Here is a 16626-nt window from a genome sequence, read left to right on the forward strand (position 1 = left end):
ATGTATATATGCCACATTTTCTTTCTCCAGTCATCCATCAGGGGACACTTAAGTTGTTTCTGTGTCTTGCCTAGTGCAAATAATGCTGTAATGAACTTGGGGGGTGCGTACTTCTTTTTGAATTTGTGTTTTTGTTTTTTTCCAATAAATACCCAGAAGTGGAATTGCTGAATCATATGGTAGTTTTAATTTTAATTTTTTGAGGACTCGCCATACTCGTTTTCATGGTGGCTGTACCAGTTTACGTACCCACCAAGAGTGCACAGGGTTCCCTTTTCTCTACATCCTTAGCAGCACTTGCTATCTCTGGGTGGTTTGATTATAGCCATTCTGTCAAGTGTGAAGTGATAATTCATTGTGGTTTGATTTGCATTTCCCTGCTGATTAGTGATACAGAGCATCTTGTCATGTACTGGTTGGCCATTTGTGTGTCTTCTTTGGGAAAATGTCTAGTCAGATCCTCTGCTCATTTTAAAAATCAGATTATTGTATTTCTTTCTTTTTTTGCCATTGAGTTGTACGAATTATTTGTACATTTTGGATATTAACCTCATCAGATATATGCTTTGCAAATATTTTCTCCCATTCAGTAGGTTGCTTTTTCATTATTTTGATGATTTTCTTTGCTGTGCAAAAGCTTTTAGTTTGATGGAATCTCACTTGCTTATTTGTCCTTTTGTTGCACACACACACACAAAAATTGCCAGAACCAATGTCAAGCAGCTTATCACCTATGTCTTTTCTTTTTACCACCCGCCCCCTCCCCACTGCCCCCCGCACCCGCCACCAGGAGTTTTATGGTCTCTGGTCTTATGCTCAAGTAGTAAATCCATTTTGAGTTAATTTCACTTATGGTGTAGGATAGTAGCCTCATTTCATTCTTTTACTTGTGGCTGTTAGTGTTCCCAATGTTTATATCCTTTCGCCATTTATATTCTTGGCTCCTTTGACATCATATGTATTTTTTAATGACATTCTTGTCTCCTTAGGAACACCGATTTCGGTACTGATTTTTATTTCTAATTTGTGAAGGCTTTACTTTTTGTATTCTATCCTTAAATAGAGTCTGTCTCCAATATCTTCCTATGAACAGACACACAAAAAAGTGAGGTTCTTAAGAGTTAATAACAACACAATTTTAAATTCAAGGACTAAAAGTGAGGGAGATAAGCAAACATCTTTTTTCACTTCTCCATAATTGTAAGTTTTTATTTTATAGCCTCAGCAACCCATAAAAAGAAACGATCAGTTTAAATTGGTAGCAGACATAGGAGAATTTTAATCCAGGAGGTATGAAAATGATTTACTTCTAATAGCCTCAGAAGGCCCAAGTAAATTATGTGTCTACTACTGACCTAAATATCTGTAGTCTAGTGGGGAGTGCCTAGCCTTGTAAAATCATTAAAAAATACTTTTGCTATTCAATATTACAATCTTCATTTGTTTAGAGGATACGTGAGGATTATTCTAGAACTTCTGATTTTCATTTTGAATATACATACATAGTTCATTACAGTTTCCTACTTAGTGGTAGTCTTCTTCCCCTTCTTGGTATCAACTTTCACATCCTTTAGTTAAACTGAGAGAAATTCTCAACAATATTTATGTGACTTTTGCATTTCCTCTCATGGGATTTCTTCTTGTGCTCTACAAGAATTCCAAGTCAGCAATGACATCTGGACCCTGTTCTGACTGGAGGTGCTTTCTCTATTTTTCAACAGAGGAAGAATATAGTACATGTGAATTTTTAAATTAATATATATTTTTATGGCATCAGGGATATAAGAAAAGATGAAGTGTTTGGAGATAAAGCTACTAAAGTGTTCAGTAGACCTAAGGACAGTAGGAAGGCATTTATGCCAAATGAAAGCTAAACACCTCTTTCTACACTCTCTCCCTTTATAAACTGTCTTCCAAGTGCTTGGACATGGCTTCCAAGTTGTAACCACTTCTCAGAACTATTTTCAGAAAGAGGAAGACTTGATGGTAAAAAAATGCTTTGCTTCTCAATGGCAGCTACATGCGTGACTAATGTCCAGACATTCTGAATGTAATAATTACTCATGAAAGTTTAGGGTGTGATAAGACCATCTCAACATGAAATTACAGGAGGTTATCTATTAGGAGTGACCTGAATCTAAAGGAATGTTCAGAGATTTGGCAAAAATCAAACATTCACTGTTTTGAATAAAGACTTGCTGTTTTAGAGGAACATTGCTTTGCTCTTCCCAGGAACTCAACTCCAAAGAAATGGTCTCCTTCCATCTTTTTTTTTTTTTAATTCTCACTGCTACAATCCCATTTTCCATACAGTGGAGCAGGTAATCTCTTAAAGAGGTAAACTAGATAATGTCACACTCTAGGTTACAATTTCTATAGTCTTCTGTTGAATGAGAATAAAACCCAAGCTCATTTCCAGGGCCCACAAGGTCCCTTGCCTGGTTCCAGGGTTTTAATCAACCCTTAGGTCCAGGTTCTCTGATGGTCACTCTGATTCCCAGCTCAGAGCTTTTGCCCCTGTTATTTCTTCTGGGGACCCTTTTCTCGAGATCACAGCGCTGGTAGCTACTGTTCCTTCAGATCTGAGCTTAAATGTCACTTCCAGTGCTGCTCCATAACTCCACCTTCTTCAAATTTTGCATTTGGAGTTGAACACAGTACTTCCAAGTATTCTAGTCTGGAAAAGATGTTTCTTTGGGCACGGGAGATCTTAAAAAGTGGTGCCCAAATCTAAACCATGTGCCCATTAAAAAGTTATGTGCAATGTGTATGACCTCAAAGTCTCACTTGAGGAAAGGGTTAGTAAAAAATTCACTTATTTCTGTCTTAAGTTTTATTTTCTGGATAATGTGCATCATTTTAGTCTGATGAACCAGTGTGTTGGGAGATTCCAGTTCATCACAGTTCTTTGAATTTAAGCAACTTCAAGCCCATCCAGGATTATTAGATTTTAAAATTTTTGACCCACTCAGTTTACTTATCCAATAAGTAATTACTGCATACTTACTATGTGCCAGGGCTTCCCTGATAGCTCAGCTGGTAAAGAATGCATCTGCAATGCAGGAGACTCTAGTTTGATTCCTGGGTCAGGAAATTCCCCTGGAGAAGGGAATAGCTACCCACTCCAGTATTCTAGCCTGGAGAATTCCATGGACTATAGTCCGTGGGGTCACAAGAATTGAACACAACTGAGTGACTTTCACTTTCACTTTACTATGTGCCAGGCATTCTTCAAGGCCTGCAAAAGATTCTGCAAGGAAGGCAGAGTCTCTGCTCTTTTGGACTTGACTTTAGTGAGGGACACAGACATGGAATAAATGACTGCTCTAGGTCAGGTAGCTTCTCTATAGAGGTGACAGGTAAGCAGGTACAGAATGAAGTTATCTTCTCCTAAAGACTTTATTTCCCTACAGTCTGAAAAGAATTAGGTGCTTGCTTTTCCTTTTTGCTATTCTTAGACATTATTGCTCTTGTGCAGGTTGTTTATTTTCATGCTTTTTGATATCCCAGCATGAAAATATATGAATCCAATGGCAAACCTGAATGCTACACACACCATATCAGAAAAAAATTTCTGGTCCACCTTGTACCTTTTAATCCTCTTGTATCTGCTCTTGAAAGGACAGCTCACACAAGAATGACCTAACACTTTAAAACTTTGCTCAAAGCCTTGTTCGTGTTTAGTCACTAAGTTGTGTGTGACTTTTTGCGACCCCATGGACTATAGCCTGCCAGGTTCTTCTGTCCATGGTATTTCCCAGGCAAGAATATTGGAGTGGGTTGCCATTTCCCTCTCTAGGGGATCTTCTCAACCTAGGATTGAACCTGGGTCTCCTGCTTGGCAGGTGGATTCTTTACCACTGAGCCACTTGGGAAGCCCTAGGCTATCCTAAATGAGTATATTTATCTGTCATCCAATTCTGTGAAGATATAAATAATACTTTGTTCAACAAAATGTTCTCTTGTGACTCTTATTTTTTAATTTTTTAAATATAACTTGGTATTAGGTGAATGTACACATATTCATAAACAGTGACAGAGAACATAGTTTATATATGGAAAAACCCAAGGATTACTCATAGAAGGTTCTTACCGAGGTAACTGTCGAATGTCTCCAGAATACTGTTCGTATTTGTAGTTTACCACATACCACTGGGAACTATAAAATTTACAAGCCTGAAAGGAAAAAATGACAGTTAAAATTTATCATTCAAATATCAGCTGTCCTGATAAGAAGCAAGGTGAATTCAGTGTTCATTGTCTCCGGGTTAATGTTAAGGTAGCTATGTGAGTGATTTTTTTTTTTTTTATGTGAGTGATTTTAAGGTAGGTAAGCACATGCTTATTACGATCATTCCATTTTTCAGTGAAAGGGAAATCTAACCCTTCCCAGAATCCTACAGGAGGAACCATTTAACATATTTAGTCTACTTTTCTCCATCAAGGAAAGCCTAATTTAATCATCTGGTGAATCATAACTGGATATGTCACTAACCTCAAGTACTGTCATTTTTTCAGTTTTTCTTGGCAATCCTTTCTTTAACAGTTCTTCATAGTGAAAGATGTTATTAATTATGCATCATCCTTTCATCATCATATTAGCCTATTTCTTCTTGTTCTTGCATTAGCAAACCTATCCTTTTCCTCTTTATAACAACCCTGTTGCTAACTTTAGTTTTTCAGTTTTACCTCATTGCCTTCTGAGCCCAGCCTTCTCCCTGATCATTGATTGATTTTTTTATAAATATATGTGAATAAAAGATGACCAAAAACCTTTAAAACACCAAGTTAATAGTGCAAAAGAATCAACTTACAGTGGTTCATAATGGCTGAATTTACAGTATTCATCGATGCCAAATATTCCCCAAACACCACCTATGCAACTGGCACAGCATTATCTTACAGTGGTTCATAATGACTGAATTTACAGTATTCACTGATGGCAAATATTCCCCAAGCACCATCTATGCACCACCTGGCACAGCACTGATCATGGACTGGTAATGGGGATTCCACTAGATGTTTGTTTTTTTAAATAAAAATTTATTTATTTTATTTGGAGGTTAATTACTTTACAATACTGTATTGGTTTTGCCATAAATCAACAGGAATCCGCCACAGGTGTACACGTGTTCCCCATCCTGAACCCCCTCCCTCCTCCCTCCCTGTACCATCCCTCTGGGTCATCCCAGTGCACCAGCCCAAAGCATCCTGTATCATGCATCGAACCTGGACTGGTGACTCGTTTCATATATGATATTATACATGTTTCAATGCCATTCTCCCAAATCATCCCACCCTCACCCTCTCCCACAGAGTCCAAAAGACTGTTCTATACATCTGTGTCTCTTTTGCTCTCTTGCATACAGGGTTATCGTTACCATCTTTCTAAATTCCATATATATGTGTTAGTATACTGTATTGGTGTTTTTCTTTCTGGCTTACTTCACTGTGTAATAGGCTCCAGTTTCATCCACCTCATTAGAACTGATTCAAATGTATTATTTTTAATGGCTGAGTAATACTCCATTGTGTATATGTACCACAGCTTTCTTATCCATTCATCTGCTCATGGATATCTAGGTTGCTTCCATGTCCTGGCTATTATAAACAGTGCTGCGATGAACATTGGGGTACACGTGTCTCTTTCAATTCTGGTTTCCTTGGTGTGTATGCCCAGCAGTGGGATTGCTGGGTCATAAAGCAGTTCTATTTTCAGGTTTTAAGGAATCTCCACACTGTTCTCCATCACTAGATGGTTTTCAAGATTCCTTTCGATTCTAAAATTATGTGAATCTGGGAATTAAACAGCAACAGCACAACTATAAGGATACCTGTCCTCTAGCATTAGTAGGAAAAAACGAGGAGTAATAAACTTAATGCAATATGAGAGATAAGACCTCTGATTGTCTTTGTAACCAAGAAGGGGACAGGCAAGGAGATCTCTTTGTGAGAATCATTACTCAGGATGTAGAAGCACTACAACAAAGAAAGCACTGGCCCTGTCTTAGCAGGAACAGACAGTGGGAGAGAATGGCCCAGAGATGGGTACAGATGGGAGGTGGAGAGCGCCGGGTGGGCACCTGGTCCAAGATGCACAGGGAAGGCAGGGAGAGGGACTAGGAGTGCTAAGCCGCTCTAGATTTCTCCGGCCTCGAACTTTCTCAATACCATTGCTTTATTTGTTCAGGGAAACACCCACACACAAATGGGGGCTGACGGCAAACAATGTGTGAGGCTAGGACAAAGATAGGAGGGGGAGAGTGGCAGCAGCAGGAAAGGAGAAAAGAAGAGATAAAAACACAACAGGCGCGAGACAAATGGACATGGATAACAGCCACAGGGAATCCAGCGGATGTGTACTGACTCTGGATGGAGAAGAGGAATGTGAATAAAACTGAATATTTAGCTAATATTCAATTTTTTAACTTGCCAATTTCTGAGCCAATTGTGCAAACCACATGTTTCTGGAAATAAGAGGAAATCTGAGCCCTGATATATTCCTTGGCTGGAAAGTTCCATCTTCATTCTGGATAAAGATGCCAGGAATTCAGGCAAGGAGAAAAAGACCCACAGCATCCCTACCCAAGGAGGCAAAACATTCATGATTATGGTTCTTTCCCATCCTCTCTCATTTTCTTACTTCCCTTTCTCAACACTTTGCTGTAGTTTTCAAATGGTACAAAATGGAAAACAAAAACATAAAACTCATCCCTTTTTGGCAGTTCCTTTCAATCTTTTTTTTTTTCCTGGTGCATAGTTTATCCAATTGTCCTTGAATATTTGAATTGAAATACTATTTTTATTCACTGAATGGTATCAGTTCAGTTCAGTCATTCAGTCGTGTCCAACTCTGTGATCCCATGGACTGCAGCACGCCAGGCTTCCCTGTCCATCACCAACTCCTGGAGCTTGCTCAAACTCATGTCCAATGAGTCGGTAATGACATCCAACCATCTCTTCCCCTGTCATCTCCTTCTCCTCCTGCCTTCAATCCTTCCCTTAATGGTATATTCTAAAGATTTTCTACTTTTGCTTTTCAAATTTTATGACACTTTAAATAAGTAGAATAAAGTCTCATACCCTAATTTATAAACCCAGTCTCTTAGTTCATTAATACGGTTAATAAACATTTTTGAAGCCATACTCTGTACCTAGGGATTTTCTTTGCTGATGCAAATACATCTGTGAAAAGGACAAAAATTCATGATCTCTTAAAACATAAGCCCTTGTGAAAAGCTGGTCAATAGACACAAAAATAAGTAAATTGTGTTAACATATCAGGAATGGTAAGTGTAGTGTGAAAAAAAAAGCAGATGAAGGAGGATGGTAGAGTTGGGAGAAGGAGGACAATTTAAATAGAATCATTAGGGTGAGTCTTATAAAGAAGGTGACATTTGAGCAAGACTTATAGAAGGGCTTCCCTGGTGGCTCAGATGATAAAGAATGAGCTGCAATGCAGGAGACCTGGATTTGATCCCTGGGTCAGGAAGATCTCCTGGAGAAAGGGATGGCTACTCACTCCAGTATTCTTGCTTGGAGAATTCCATGGACAGAGGAGCCTGGCGGACTACAGTCCATGGGGTCACAAAGAGTCAGACAGGACTAAGCAACTAACTCAAACACTATAAAGGGGAGAGAGTGAGTCATTCTTAAGGGTATTTCAAATTTTGTGCCATTGTAGAAAAAAATGCTTCAGAGTATATCTTCACACATTTATTCCTCTCATTCTCCCCCAAGTCTGATCCATTTTGGATTATTTTCTTACGATAAAGTGTTCAAAGTATTTTAAAGATTCTTGATTAAAAAACATGCCAAACTAATATATACTCTTTATAAGAATATATAAGAGGGTATATAACTGAACCAAGAACTGCAGGGCTTCATTCTTGGGCTGGAACTAGTATTGACTTCCAACAAGACTTGTAACTCATTTTATTTATTATGATCTCTGATTTAGCAGCTGAACATTCAGGACATTAGACTGGATTAGAAATTTCTGTCTCATAATATCTATCTTCTGCTTCTTTAACTACGGTACAGCCTTTGACTGTGTGAATCACAACAAACTGGAAAATTCTTCAAGAGATGGGAATACCAGACCACTTTACCTGCCTCCTGAGAGATCTGTAAGCAGGTTAAGAAGCAACGTTAGAACTGGACATGGAACAACAGACTGGTTCCAAATTGGGAAAGGAGGATGTCAAGGCTGTATATTGTCACAATGATTATTTAACTTATACTCAGAATACGTCACGTGAAATGCCTGGCTGGATGAAGCACAAGCTGGAATCAAGGCTGCCGGGAGAAATATCGATAGCCTCAGATATGCAGATGACACCACCCTTCTGGCAGAAAGCAAAGAACTAAAAAGCTTCTTGATGAAAGTGAAAGAGGAGAGTGAAAAAACTGGCTTCAAACTCAACATTCAAAAAACTAAGATCATGGCATCCAGTCCCATCACTTCATGGCAAATAGATGGAGAAACAATGGAAACAGTGACAGACTAATATTTTGGGCTCCAAAATCACTGCAGATGGTGACTGCAGCCATGAAATTAAAAGATGCTTGCTCCTTGGAAGAAAAGCTATGACCAACCCAGACAGCATATTAAAAATCAGAGACATTAATTACTTTGCTGACAAAGTTCTGACTAGTCAAAGCTATGGTTTTTCCAGTAGTCATGTATGGATGTGACAGTTGGACCATAAAGAAGGCTGAGTGCTGAAGAATTGATGCTTTTGAACTATGGTGTTGGAGAAGACTCTTGAGAGTCCCTTGGACTTCAAGGAAATCAAACCAGTCCAGCTTAAAGGAAATCAGACCTGAATATTCATTGGAAGGACTGATGCTGAAGCTGAAGCTCCAATACTTTGGCCACCTGATGTAAAGAGTCAATTCATTAGGAAAGACCCTGATGCTGGGAAAGATTGAAGGCGGGAGGAGAAGGGGATGACAGAGGATGAGATGGTTGGATGGCATCACTGATTCAATGGACATGAGTTTCAGCTCATGTAGAGCTGGGACGTGGTGATGGACAGGGAGGTCAACTCCAGGAGGTCGTGATGGACAGGGAGGCCTGGCGTGCTGCAGTCCATGGGGTTGCAAAGAGTCGGACATGACTGAGTGACTGAATTGACTAACTGACTGACTTTCTTATATCGGTATAGCCTGGTAAAAACTTTTTTTGTTTTGCAGTGGTAAGTGTTTGTCAGATACTGTTCTACTAGGTCCTTTACATACAATCTTAAGAAGCACTACATGAGATTTTGTTATTCCCATTTTATAGACCACAGAGGCAAGGAGAGGCGCAGACTTCTGCCCAAGATCCCACACATGACAGAAGCAGGATTTCAAAGCGGATTTGTCTGACTTAAGAAGTCTGTTCAAGTCATTTATGAGTTGTTTGCTAACTGCAGACTTCTGTTTTTTTCAAATCACATCTGGACTATCAAGCCAAATGTTTCCTGTGGTGTTTCTCTCTGTCTTGAAGTCAGACAGACCTGGTTTTGAATTTTGGTATTAATTGGCAGATCTCAATTAAGTGATTTAGTATCTCTAATTTTTTTATCTGTCTAAATAATACCCCCTTCTTTAGGTTCAATTCCTATAAAATACCTAACTGAGGGTAAATAATCAATAAATATTTGATTAAAAAATCAGTTTTGCCAGTCAGTTTGACTCATTCTATAAATCACATTCATAGTAGTGGAGAATAACAACTTGTTTTTCTTGACTTATTCAAGTATAGTTTTAGAGAGCTATCTAAGCTCTGATAATCACAGTATTCTGTTTTTTTTTTTTTTAATCAAACTCCTGAATTTACTTGTTAGGTTTCTTATATCTGGTAGTGGGTAGATGAAGATTTAGGTTGAATTGGATGACCCTCAGGAATCTTTCTAAATCAGTGATTTCTCCGATTCTGAGGAAGCCAGTGGATTTTACAAACATACAAATGTTTCTCCTACATAGTTAGGCATTTTAGAAATGTTATGCATAGAAAATTATTCTCTATTCTTTGCTCTAGCCCACATACTCACTCTAAGAAGATCATTAAGAATTATTATAATTATGACAACAACTCCTCTTTGTCCAAACCTGAAGCTGAAGTGACCTGTTGAAATTCAAGCCACAGACTATAACTCTGCTTGTTACAATGAGGCAATGGTCCCATTTTCTCCTTAAAAATTATTAATACCTAGGCCACAATACTGGTTTCAAAATACCCACTTCTTTTCCCCTTGAAAATGGGGGGCTGCCATAGTCAGCTTCAAAGATGAAGGCCGGATGTTCAACAAAAGTTTGTTGAACTGGTTAATTTTTCCAAACAGCAATGCCCTGGTTCACATTTTATTCATTTATTACATTTGCTTGTTAAGCCTTTATCTTGCCATCTCTGCCTGTTATTTTTTTAGACATACAAAAATTTGAGTTAGGTCAACTTGGCCAAAGGCTTTTAAACTATTAGGATAGTGTTTCCTAAACTGTGTTGTGTCCATGGGGGTTACTAATTAAAATGCAGGTTCCTGGGCCCTACAGGGGATTCACTGAATCAGAATCTCTAGAGGGGGCCTTGAAATCCATCACTCCACCAGAGTGACAATATGACTATGTCCTTAACATGTTGTCTGCCTAGGAACTGAAAACATTAGGGTCCCAGCTTCATGCAGGGAATTTTAGTAACTGAGATGATGCTCCAGTGTTATTCAAGTAGGCATGGTCTTTTATAAGAGCAGGGAGCATACCAACTCCAGCATGGGGCCTTTAGGAGACATTCAATGATAGGAGACATTTAATACATATTTTTAATGAATGAATCTTCCATGTTTTTTTTTTTTTTTCTTTTAGAAATAACTAAATATGACACCTTAAAAGTTCTAAATACCTAAATACTTTAGAAAAGATTGGATAACTGTAAAGGGTATCCTAAAACACTATAAATAAAACATTTCATTTTTCTCCCCTTTCTTTCCCTTTTTAGAAAATCATCTGTTGCCAACATCTGTTGGATCATTGAAAAAGCATGGGAGTTCCAGAAAAACATCTACTTCTGCTTTATTGACTACGCCAAAGCCTTTGACTGTGTGGATCACAACAAACAATGGAAAATTCTTAAACAGATGGGAATACCAGACCACCTGACTGGTCTTCTGAGAAAACTGTATGCAGGTCAAGAAGCAACAGTTAGAACTGGACATGGAACTACAGACTGGTTCCAAATCGGGAAAGGAGTATGTCAAGGCTGAATATTGTCACCTTGCTTATTTAACTTATATGTAGAGTATATCATGCGAAATGCCGGGCTAGATGAAGCACAAGCTGGAATCAAGACTGCCAGGAGAAATATCAACAACCTCAAATATGCAGATGACACCACCCTTATGGCAGAAAGTGAAGAAGAACTAAAGACCTCTTGATGAAAGTGAAAGAAGAGAGTGAAAAAGCTGGCTTAAAACTCAACATTCAGAAGACTAAGATCATGGCATCCAGTCCCATCACTTCATAGCAAATAGATGGGGAAATAATGGAAACAGTGAGAGACTTTATTTTTTGAGGCTCCAAAATCACTGTAGATGGTGACTACAGCCATGAAATTAAAAGATGCTTACTCCTTGGAAGAAAAGCTATGACCAACCCAGAAAGCATATTAAAAAGCAGAGACATTATTTTGCCAACAAAGGTCTGTCTAGTCAAAGCTATGGTTTTTCCAGTAGTCATGTATGGATGTGAGAGTTGGACTCTAAAGCTGAGCATTGAAGAATTGATGCTTTTAAACTGTGGTGTTGGAGAAGACTCTTGAGAGTCCCTTGGACTGCAAGGAGATCCAACTAGTCCATCCTAAATGAAATCAGTCCTGAATATTTATTGGAAGGACTGACGCTGAAGCTGAAACTCAGATACTGTGGCCACCTGATGTGATGAACTGACTCATTGGAAAAGACCCTGACGCTGGTAAAGATTGAAGGCCAGAGGAGAAGGGGACGACAGAAGATGAGATGGCTGGATGGCATCATCAATTCGATGGACATGAGTTTGAGTAAGCTCCGGGAACTGGTGATGGACAGGGAAGCCTTTCGTGCTGAGGTCCATGAGGTAGCAAAGAGTCAGACATGATTGAGCGACTGAACTGAACTGAACTTAGAAAATCATCAGAATCAATTCAAATCATGTTACCTACCTCAAATAGCAATTTGAGTTTGGCAATGTAATCTGTCCAGCTCTTAAAAAGGCTGATTATTATATTATGACTACAGAGTAATAAGCAGGCAATAGATGGCTTTTTAGATTCAAAATTATTTTTCTTCCTGGCTATAGAGGCTTACTTAATTACATGACTACTGCCTTGCCAGGAAGGTTTATGTGACCACAAACGGTGCTCTCTTTGGCCCTTACTTACCACTGGGATGAATCGGTATGTGTAAAACGATGGTGGTAATTTTCATATCAATGCCATTCTTTATAACATTTAGAAATAATTATGACTATTTTGTAAATGTTAAAAAATGCAGCATCATGAATTTAAGTGAATTCAGGTGAATTATGTATTGAAAGAGTGGCTGGATAATTTATTGTCCACATTGAGGCACTTCAAAGTGAAAAGAAATGCTATTGGCCAGGCCAACAGATAGAACATGAAACTTCTTGCAAATCAGGATATTGGTCACCCAATAAATGCACCAGTATTTTAGAAAAAAGGAAAAGGTATTTTCTTTTAAAATTTAAGTGGATCACATTATATATTCCTTTAAAATTAAATCATTAATTTCTGCACTATAAAAATAAGGTGAACTGTAAACGATCTTTTAAAACTTATCCTACACTCTAGAGAGAGAAATGGAAATGAGTTTGGAGAAAATAAATGTGACTATAGATCTGACTCAATTTCAGAAGTCATGATAGAATCTTATTTAATAGTTTTTTGAGTCTGGTTTTTTAAAAATATTATTTGATATTAGATAATGTTGCTATGTATATAAATATGCCCGTACAGTGTAAAACAGAATATCATAGCAAAGGCCAACCATAAGTGAAAATAATTTTTAAACTATTTTGTTTGAATTATAGAGTTGCCTAAATTGCTGTCTTGGTTGATTCTAAACTGAAAATGAATCAAGGTATTTGGCTTTTCTTTTCAAAATGTGCTGCATTAAGGCAACTGAACAAACTTTAAAATTAGACTTTCATAAGTCATACCTGTGCCTAATCTGGGGGAATACACTTTAATTTTCCAGCTAGCTATCCCAAGTATTTTGTCAGGACATAACAAATGGATGGTACTAAAAAATAACAACAACAAAAAACAAACAAACAAAACCTTTGATAAAATTATGATTTAATCATTCTTTTCATATAATTCAAAAATTATATTGTAATTCAATGCAATTGAAATGTTAGGTTCAAACTTATAAAGAATCTTTTTTTTTATTTTTATATTCCAGGGTCTCTGATTTATATTTCTGTCTTTATTCACTTACCACCAAACATAGGATGACTCTCATTGTGAAGAAGTCTAGAGGAAGTCAATTTAGAACTGGAACCATTTTGCATATTTGGTAGAGAAGGAAATGACAACCCACTCCAGTTTTCTTGCTTGGAGAATTCCATGGACAGAAGAGCCTGGTGGGCTACAGTCCATGGGGTCACAAACAGTCAGACATGACTGAGTGACTAACACCTGCATATTTGGAAACAAGACTACTATTCTAGGGAACTGAACACTAGGAAATACGTTTCTTCAGGGTGGTTAATGTAAAACACAAAAAATTTTGATTTCATTGTTTTTAAATTGCATTTTCCATATACATTCTATCCTAACACCACTAAACAGTAGATTAATTTGAATTTACCTTAATCAACATTCGTATGTTTATCTCTGTATGTGTGTATGTGTGTGGACTCAGTCGTGTCTGACTTCTTGCAACACCATGGATTATAGCCTGCCAGGCTCCTCTGTCCATGGGATTTTCCAAGCAAGAATACTGGAGAGGGTTGACATTTCCTTCTCCAGGGGATCTTCCTGACCCAGGGATTGAACCCTCATCTCCTGCATTGGCAGGCAGATTCTTTATCACTGAGCTTTACTATCATACATTTAGTGTAAAAAAAAAAAAAAAAATGGGTGATCCATTTTATTCTGACCAGAAAAAATCATTATATAAACTAGGCCTATATACAGGTTAACAGATTTTGATATCATTTTCCATTAAATTCTTGAAGTTGCAAAATAAATGTGGCTGTACTTTTAAAAATACTTATAAAAGGTATACATGAACACATGTATACCTGTGGCAGATTCATTTTGATATTTGGCAAAACTAATACAATTATGTAAAGTTTAAAAATAAAATAAAATTAAAAAAAAAAGAAGAAAAAAAAAATACTTATAAAAGTACATACAATATAGATTCCCTTAAACCTCCAGCAAGACCTTCACTAATGAATTAAGAGCCTCTTCAAAGAGAAACAAAAATCTTTTTATCTGCACTACTTTTATTAAGAAAATATTATGAATTATTTGCAATTTGGAGAGGCTTTTTTATAGTTGTGTTTCCCCCAATGTGTTCAGTTGCTAAGCCGTGTCTTACTTTTTTGCGACTCCATCAACTGCAGCATGCCAGGCTTCCCTGTCCCAGAGTTTGCTCAAATTCATGTCCATTGAGGAGGGGATACTATTTAATCGTCTCTTCTGTCACCCCGTTCTCCTCCTGTTCTCAATTTTTCCCAGCATCAGGGTCTTTTCCAATGAGTCAGCTCTTTGCATCAGGTGGCCAAAGTACTGGAGCTTCAGCTTCAGCGTCAGTCCTTCTAGTGAATATTCAGGGTCGATTTTCTTTAAGATTGGGGCTTCCCTGGTGGCTCAGAGGTTAAAGCGTCTGCCTGCAAAGGGACTGACTGGTTTGATCTTGCTGTTCAAGGGACTCGCAGGAGTCTTTTGCAGCACTACAAACTGTGCCTGTACCCCTGATGTCACAGCAGAGGAGCTAGTTCTAGACTGAAGAAAACCATTCTTACTATGCTCTGGTCCAAGGTTAATGAATACATTAGAACCACTCATTTTCTGCCCCATGTTTCAGATTCAGAAAACAGCTTTCATTTTTTTACTTAATTTATTTATACATGCAAAGAAACCCTGGAATTATTTATTGAAAGACTTATTCTTATTTCTCGGTAAGTTTAATTGCACATTATTCTACATATGAGATTCAAACTATTTGTATAAAGTACAAAGGCATTTTGGTCAAAAGAATGGTTTCTTTATCAAAAGTACACAATATACAGTTCAAAATTAAAGACAAAATATATAAAATTATTTTAACCATAAAAGAAATGAAATTGCCTGACAAGATGCATTTCATTTTGTTTAGATATATTTCTTTCAGTTAACAAAAGGACACTGCATGAAATACATTTAAAATCAAGGCTAATCTCCCTTTCCCCATAATTTTCTTGAAATGCTAGGACCCATGTTGCTTAAAATCTTCTCTCAACATGATGCAGCTTTTATCCTGACTATTCATAATTTTCTTGTGAATTAACTGAACACCACTTATCTGAGTCTAGATGGTGGAAGAGGAAGAAGGAAAGAAAGAAATTTCATTTTCAATATTTTGGTACATAATTTAACAGTCTACTGAACTATTTTTAACTTCAGGATTCAGTGTTGTACCTGAAGAGTTCCAATATTTTTACTGGGTTTACTCTCAAGGCACTTCCTAGGTAAAGGGACAAACATATACCTTCTTTGACAAGATAACACACTTTGCTTCTCTTCAGAGTTCACCCAGCAGTAATCAGGTTGTGATCAAAGTTTATGAAACCGCTCTGTTAAAGAACAACTGGTGACTCTCAATTACCAAATCCAGTGAATTACCCAATCTTGTCATGTCATTGGTGTTTTATATCATTGCCTCACTCTCGCTACTGACAGTTCTTAGATTCTGAGAAATCATTTCTCCTTGTTTTCTTCCTACCTCCTGGTCCACTGGTTCACTTCTTGTGCTGGGCTCTCTTTCCCAGCCTTTTACATGGGAATGTCACTCAGGGACCTGCCTCATGGCATTCCTGGGCAAGCTCTTCCAGATTCAGAGTTTCAATTTTTAAAGCCAGAGCCAGAGCCCACCCCTTCCTACTATATTGAGACCTATGTATGTACCTTGTTGAATCTCTTGCTCTGCATGTCACCCAGAGATGTCATCTTATTTTCTTCATCCATCTCTGCTTGAGCAATCTGCACTTTCTTCTGGGTACCTTATTTAAATTACTGACACAACTATCAAGCTAATAGCCCAAGCCAGTAATGTGGGCATCATCGCCAACACAGTTCTCTCTTTTCCATCACCAACTCCTGTGAATTCTATCTCCTTAACAGTTCTTTACCATTACCACCATTATCTGCCACATGTTAGTACAGATCTTTAACCCAGCTAGGCTATTAAAATAGTCTCTCTGGCTTGAACTCTACCATGTCCCCAATTCCTGTTGATTTTCTTCCATCAGATTTACATCGGCATTTCTGAGAGACATTTCTCAAGATACCCAGGGGGGAAGCAGAATTTCTCCATGGCCAAAAAAATCTTGGGGGATATTTCATGCCATTATTCTCTTCTAAGGCAGACTCTGTAGATG

General features: G+C 37.8%; 1 protein-coding gene across 11 annotated transcripts in view; it reads right to left on the reverse strand.

The window, feature by feature from the left end:
- The window catches only part of DOCK10 (dedicator of cytokinesis 10), a 304984-nt gene that overhangs the window by 135009 nt on the left and 153349 nt on the right, over positions 1-16626 (reverse strand). For all 11 annotated transcript variants that reach the window (XM_061386579.1, XM_061386560.1, XM_061386598.1 and 8 more), the window contains exon 4: positions 4094-4176. In XM_061386579.1, the coding sequence (XP_061242563.1) occupies positions 4094-4176 (83 nt within the window). The remainder of the gene's footprint in view (positions 1-4093; positions 4177-16626) is intronic.

Source organism: Bos javanicus, chromosome 2 (assembly GCF_032452875.1).
Source record: "Bos javanicus breed banteng chromosome 2, ARS-OSU_banteng_1.0, whole genome shotgun sequence".
NCBI lineage: Eukaryota > Metazoa > Chordata > Mammalia > Artiodactyla > Bovidae > Bos > Bos javanicus.